Genomic DNA, 6,490 nt, shown 5'->3' with positions numbered 1-6,490 from the left:
TTGTTTTAACAAAATTGCATTGAAGGACATGCTCGTGTATTTTAACATATCCTGTTAACAATATCCAGGGATGTCGCAGGTCTGGCAGCAACAGTTCCAGGAACTGCTCAGCCCTTCTTTCTCTTCCACCAGCTTACGTATGCGTCAAACAGCGAGCATAGCACTGTGAACATGCCTGTAAGTTACACTGTTTTTCCGTGGTGATTTATTTTGTTTGAGTTAATATACTGTGATGTCAACTGTCAATGCATCTTGTCGAGTTCCCACCGTCGCACGGCGCGGTTGTGTTCGTGGTGTGAAAGCCTCGGAAGTTGTGTCGATATGTAGCAGCAGCAGCACGTGTAGTTAAAGTTAGCTAGCGTTAGCCCTGTGTGGCACGGGCGGCGTCTACTTGCTGGAACGCAACCGTATCAGACGTGTGAAACGTTCTGCAATAGAGCCTGTTGTGGAGTAATGTCGGGCCAAGAAACAGTCTGTAACAATAACGTGTATTTTCTTTTATACAAGGTGGTTAGTCTCACTGGATGTGGTGTATAAACACAAATGCAAATTTATCTGAAAAACTTCAGCGTTAGTTTTCGTTACTGCCAACGTCCATGGTAAACGTTAGCTAGCTAACATCTGGATTTATTTGCCGTGTTGTCTGTCATACTAGACTAGATTAAAACAGTTATACACGTGACATGACATTGTGTAACAGGAGTAGCGTTGTTATACAACCGTCGATAAGCAATGGAAAGATAACGCTCTTTAATTAGCTCTTTCACTTATATGACTGCGGTCAATTTACTAAAATCTGTCAAATTAAATGTCGTCTATGAAATGTATTTTCTCTGTAGCTCGCCAGAGACCTCCTCCATCCTTCAATTGAACTTGAGAGAAGACAACATAAAAAGAAAAGACTCGTCCAGAGTCCTAACTCCTACTTCATGGACGTGAAGTGCCCAGGTACAGTAGATTTAATTTATCCTGGACGTGTGATACATGCACAAAGAACAATAGATGCTGTTATTGTGTGCAAGTCACACATTGACTCATCACTAGTCATTTGTCCATTTTTTACGCCGCATTATTCATACTATACATTTTCCCTATTGTTTGACAGTTAAATGTTTCTTTGCAGGCTGCTATAAGATCACCACAGTGTTCAGCCATGCTCAGACGGTGGTACTCTGTGTGGGATGCGCAACAGTGTTGTGCCAGTCAAGCGGAGGAAAGGCCAGACTGACTGAGGGTAAAACATCTTAAGAAGTTTAATTGTTGGATAAATTCCCTTTATAGATGTAATATATCTGTCAATTGTAAGTAGAAGGCTGCCTCACTCATTCTGATTTTTGCTTCACAGGTTGCTCTTTCAGAAGGAAGCAACACTAAAAAGGGACTGTACACTTAATCATGTCTGTAATTAAGCCGTGCTGTTGATGAATCCCTTGTTTTTACATCGATTACAATACAGTTGTGCATTCACTAATGGCAGGTTCTGTCACTGTACAGATGTCCAACTTTTATGTATGATGAATTTATAATCTAGCATAGCAAACATTTTTAAAATGTAAGATGATTCAAAATAAAATCTCATTTAGGCAATAAAGAAATCCGTTCTAAAACTTGAAGCATTCTGGGACTTTTATTGAGAAATGAACAAAAACAGTTTGTAAAGATTGAAATTACCTTCACAGAAAGCATAGAAGTAGTCCGTTGGGCTTCTGAAAATATATGTGCCATTGATTTCTTAGGAAACACACACAGATATATAAAAAGACATGGATTGTAAATACCGAACATACGGGACGGTGAGCCAAAGTACAGTTTTGATAACTTGGGGAGCACAAATGAAACGTACAATGAGTACTCCACTTGCATATATACCAGGAGTGTTGCTCAAAAAACAGCTTTGGCAGCTGTTTTAAACCTAATGTTCTTTGCATTATATTACTTTGAAAAACAGAACTTTAAAAGCATGTTCACAAAAAAGAAAATAATCTGAAACAGAAAACCCACATGCTCTACAACACATTGTTTTACGATTACTGCGTCTGACATTGCACTCCACTTCTGGGACCCTCCTCGTCTTCCTCATAAGCTTCCCCACTGGCGCTTCTCTGTTGCGTCCGCACATCCACCTCACAGAGTTGCACGTCCTCCATGTCGTCGGTAATCATCACTTCCTCCCTGGGAGGAAGCAGTCTTTCCAGCTGGAACATGAGATGCTCTGGAAGCCAGCCCGTCTCTGGGAAATCCACCTGCAGGATGAATTACAATCAGCTTAAATTAAACGTCTCCACAACCTAAGAATGCGATTTGTTTCGTGTTCAGTGTACCTTACCTGGAACTTAATGAAAAGCTGGCCCTTCTCAAAAGGTTCCTTGTAAATTGGCATGCCCTCATTCTGAACACATTTGACATCACTGTGCTTGATTACTTCACCTGTTGATAAAAATAAAAAACATTTGTTGATGACATTTTAATTACAAATACGTTCTAGTAGAGAAGGCAGCACTGGAGACCAGCGAATCTCCATCAATTACCCGGCTGTGAGGCGATGATGAGCATTCGGTCATCTAATGTTCGAATGGTCTTCTTGAAACCACACAGAGCCTCAGCCAGTTTGATGTTCATCTTCATGGTCAGATCGTTGACTTTTCTCTGGAACACAGGGTGCTCCTTCTGATCCAGAACTATGATCACGTCCCCGGGCTCCAATCCAGGTTCCTGGTCGCCTTCTCCAGTGAATGTAATTTTCTGACCGTCTCTCATACCTACACAGAACATTCATCTTCAGCTTAGTTTGCCCTGCAGACATATTTACACTACGATATAGAATACGAGTATCTCAGATAGGGGGAAATAACAAACCTTTATCAATGTGAACTTCAAGAACTTTCTTCTTGCGTTCTACTTTGCGTCCGTTGCAGCTCTTGCAGCGGTCTTTAGAGTTAAATTTCTCGCCCTGTCCCTGGCAGTCTGCACACATGCTTTGGATCTGCTGGATCATGCCCGGTCCAATCTGTTGCACCTTCACTTGTACTCCTCTTCCTTTGCAAGTTGAGCACTTCTCCAAGGCACCTTTCTTACCACCATAACCTGTATCAAAACAGGAGATTGCCATTTATTGAACAAAAAAAAAAAAAACAGACATTTACATTGAATATGCGATTAAAAACATTAAAGAAAAAAAGAATATAACACTACATACCTTCACATTTTTCACAAATTACACTCTTTTGAAGTCCAAGCTTCCTGGAGCTGCCTTTGTACATCTCCTCCAGTGTAACACTAAGCTGATGGACAACATTCTTCCCTACAGGAAAGGCACATATATATGCAAGGTAAACAGTTGTGCAAGCCGTGGGTATTTGAATATGTAAGTGGTCTGCTGCTAGATTACTTAAATCCTACCTCTTCTTTCTCTCTGCATCCTTCCTCCACCTCCAAAGAACATGTTGAACATGTCCATTGGAGAAGTTCCTCCACTCATGCCTCCCTCTTTGATCGCTTGTTCTCCTCCTTGGTCATACAGGTCTCGTTTCTCTGGGTTTGACAGCACCTCGTATGCTTGAGAAATAAGCTTGAACTGTGGTGATGAAAAGAAAGAACTTTCTGATAAGACTGCATCTAAAGTCTTCTTAAATAATGAATCTCTCGACTATTCTTTCTGACAATGACTGATATTTAGTGGTGCAACGGATCATAAAACTCACGGTTCGGATCAGAGTCATGAATTAGATCAGCACAAAAGAAAGAAAAAGGAGCAACTAAAACTTTTACAGATCCCTGATCATGTTTTTTGCCACCGATACTAATTGTCGATCCATATTGTTGTTTGATCACAGCAGCTGGTCTGGTTGGTTCCAAACTCTTTTTTTTGCTACCGTCCCAAAAATCATTTCAACCACTTTGAAGCCTCTAAACCCTTAACATTTCTAAATTTCATCCTTTTACTTTAGTTTTTTTCCTCATAAAAAACATACAAATCAAATAAGGAAATAAAAGATTGCATTTTTATGGATCAAACAAATATTGTAATTAGTGATTTTAATGATTATTATAAACTGCTTAGAGCTGGTGTAAACAGCTCATAATGCATCTCTAACATCCATTTTATATTGCTGTGAAAACATCTCCTTCATACAACTGGATTTACTCAGGTTTCTTACTAAAACTACAATTTACGAGATTACGACATCACGATAACGTACCTTCGCCAAATACTCATTTTCACTGAGCAGAGCCTGAACGCATCATAATGGAACCGAACAGAACCGTCGAACATTGAAGGATTAGTTACATTGTAACATTATCAGAGATCGGCGACTAGAAAAGCATATTTTACAGAATATCGGCCGATAACGATAAGAGTGTATGTCACACTGCGGTGGTTAACGTTAAACTGTGTAATTAATCCGAACCGATCACTGATATTAGCCCTGGAGCTCTGGGGTGTTAACACATTGTCTACAATGACAGTAAAGAGCCACTTCATTTTATTTTAAGGTCACAACTTCTTGTCTGATGCATTTCACCCAGCGTCAGGGGGGCAGATCTTCCTGTACTTAACCCGAGGAGCTGTGAGACCATTCCAGAAAGTTCCAGGGGGGGGGGGGGAATTCAACAAGGCGAGCAGTTTAAAATTAGAAAGGGCGACACCCTCACGTTAGCTTTATGTAACTAGCGCTAACTTACCTTCTCGCCCTCATCGGGGTTCTTGTCGGGGTGATATTTCAATGCCAGTTTCCTGTACGCTTTTTTAAGGTCATCTTGTGAGGCTTTGGGATTGACACCCAATAGATCGTAGTAGCCGGTTTCGTGCACCATGGTGACAACCTAAAACCAAAAGACACACATTAGCATATAGATCCAATGCTACCGTCAACGTGAAGGTTAGCCACATGTAGTAAAAACCTAAAATCAACGTCAGCTAACAACGTGAATACACATCCACAAAGTCCACAGTAGCCAGGACGTGCGACGGAATTAACGTTACGCTTATAGCCACCGGCAGCAGCACGTGTGGTTTAACGTAAATGAATTGCAACCATATTACGTTCGTTAAGAGCCTACGTTGTGTTCAGGCTTGAATGAAACCGTTAGCATTCATTTGCCGTATAGCTAAATCGCCGTTTCCAATCACAGCCTAGTGTACTCACTTGACAGTTGATGTTAATATCCTAGCTTTCGCTGAGACTGGTGACGGAAGATGGCTGGTTCTTATAAAGGCTCTACCGTGCAGAACTTTCTGGAGAGCTGTGAGAAGAGGGGGCCGCCGGAAGTGTCGTTGGACCTGAGGGGGGGGGGGGGGGGGGGGGGGGGGGGGGGAGAGAGAGAGAGAGAGAGAGGGAGAGAGAGAGAGAGAGAGAGAGAGAGAGAGAGAGAGAGAGAGAGAGAGAGAGAGACTACTCAGATCCTTTACATAACTGGATAATTGCTGCATTCATGTGCATCACTTTGTGTTGTAGCTGATGAAGTTGGGCCAAATGCATTAGAATATATTTGTTAACTATATTATGTAGTATTAATAATGTACCTGCAATATGACTACCAACTAAAGCGGTCAAATAAGTGATTTTTACTTAAAAGTAAAAAAGCATTATGGTAAAGCTATGGGAACAATTGCTAGTTTTTCCCCAGATCTCCCTGCGTTGTTCTTTTAAATACGAACATGCAAACACATTTATTAAGAGATGAGTTGAATAATGTAGTTTTGAAAAAAATGACGATTGAGCGAATTAGAATATGTGGTTTTAAGCCTATTTTGTACTTAACTTGTTGTAGGGAAGCCTGATAACACCTTTGCTAGAAGTTTGTCCTTCATCCCACATGGAGAAGATGATGGAGAGAATAAAACAGGCAATCTGTGAGTGTGGATATGTGAAAAAGAAACTGGTGACGTGGGCGATGTCAGTCGCTCTGGAAGCCAATCATAAGTCTATGCAAAAGTAAAAATTATGAAACTGGAGTTTTTTTAAATAATTCTTATCCAATGTAAGAAAATCTGGGAATTAAATTACCCACCAAACAGAATACTTAAATGCATTTTTCAAACAGAAAATGTGAATATAAAATAATAGAAATCACTATTTTCTCTGATAATGCTGTGGTAAGGTGGTGTCTGGCTGTCAGTACAAAATGGTCAACATACTCTGAGGAGACAGGCGAACATTTTCAAGGGTTTCCTCAATATGGAAGATAAAATAAGAGAAGCTTTGGATGAAGACAGATGGCTGCATTCTGGAGATCTGGGGAAGATAGACTAATAGGGTTTCTTGTCCATCACAGGGAGAAGAAAAGGTAGAATAATCTGAGCAAATGAAGCCATTGTAAGAAAATTGCTCATCTGGTCACTAGCTCACATTCTGTGCATTACTCACACTTGAGTCCATGTTGTTCTGGACAGAACAGACAGATCTATTATCCTTGTTAGGAGTCATGTAATGTCAGGGTGCCCTGTCTCTCTCTTCATTCAGAGCTGATAATCACAGCTGTTCCCACA

General features: G+C 40.7%; 2 protein-coding genes across 2 annotated transcripts; one reads left to right on the top strand and one right to left on the bottom strand.

Moving 5' to 3' along the window:
• Positions 1 to 69: 69 nt before the first annotated feature.
• rps27l (ribosomal protein S27 like) lies at positions 70 to 1,613 on the top strand. Its single transcript, XM_031869494.1, has 4 exons — positions 70 to 177; positions 840 to 948; positions 1,124 to 1,234; positions 1,346 to 1,613. The coding sequence occupies exons 1-4, from the start codon at positions 172 to 174 to the stop codon at positions 1,372 to 1,374; spliced, it is 255 nt and encodes an 84-aa protein (XP_031725354.1). The 5' UTR covers positions 70 to 171; the 3' UTR covers positions 1,375 to 1,613.
• dnaja (DnaJ heat shock protein family (Hsp40) member A) lies at positions 1,609 to 5,270 on the bottom strand. The gene is made up of 8 exons (XM_031869478.1): positions 5,148 to 5,270; positions 4,684 to 4,824; positions 3,400 to 3,574; positions 3,197 to 3,301; positions 2,857 to 3,084; positions 2,529 to 2,759; positions 2,327 to 2,427; positions 1,609 to 2,243 (listed from the first exon to the last, which is right to left on the bottom strand). The coding sequence occupies exons 2-8, from the start codon at positions 4,813 to 4,815 to the stop codon at positions 2,028 to 2,030; spliced, it is 1,188 nt and encodes a 395-aa protein (XP_031725338.1). The 5' UTR covers positions 4,816 to 4,824; positions 5,148 to 5,270; the 3' UTR covers positions 1,609 to 2,027.
• Between the last annotated feature and the right edge of the window lie 1,220 nt (positions 5,271 to 6,490).

This window comes from Anarrhichthys ocellatus, unplaced genomic scaffold, assembly GCF_004355925.1.
Source record: "Anarrhichthys ocellatus isolate YVR2014 unplaced genomic scaffold, GSC_Weel_1.0 scaffold2, whole genome shotgun sequence".
In the NCBI taxonomy this organism is placed as follows: Eukaryota; Metazoa; Chordata; class Actinopteri; order Perciformes; family Anarhichadidae; genus Anarrhichthys; species Anarrhichthys ocellatus.
This window is presented reverse-complemented; position numbering and strand designations above follow the sequence as displayed.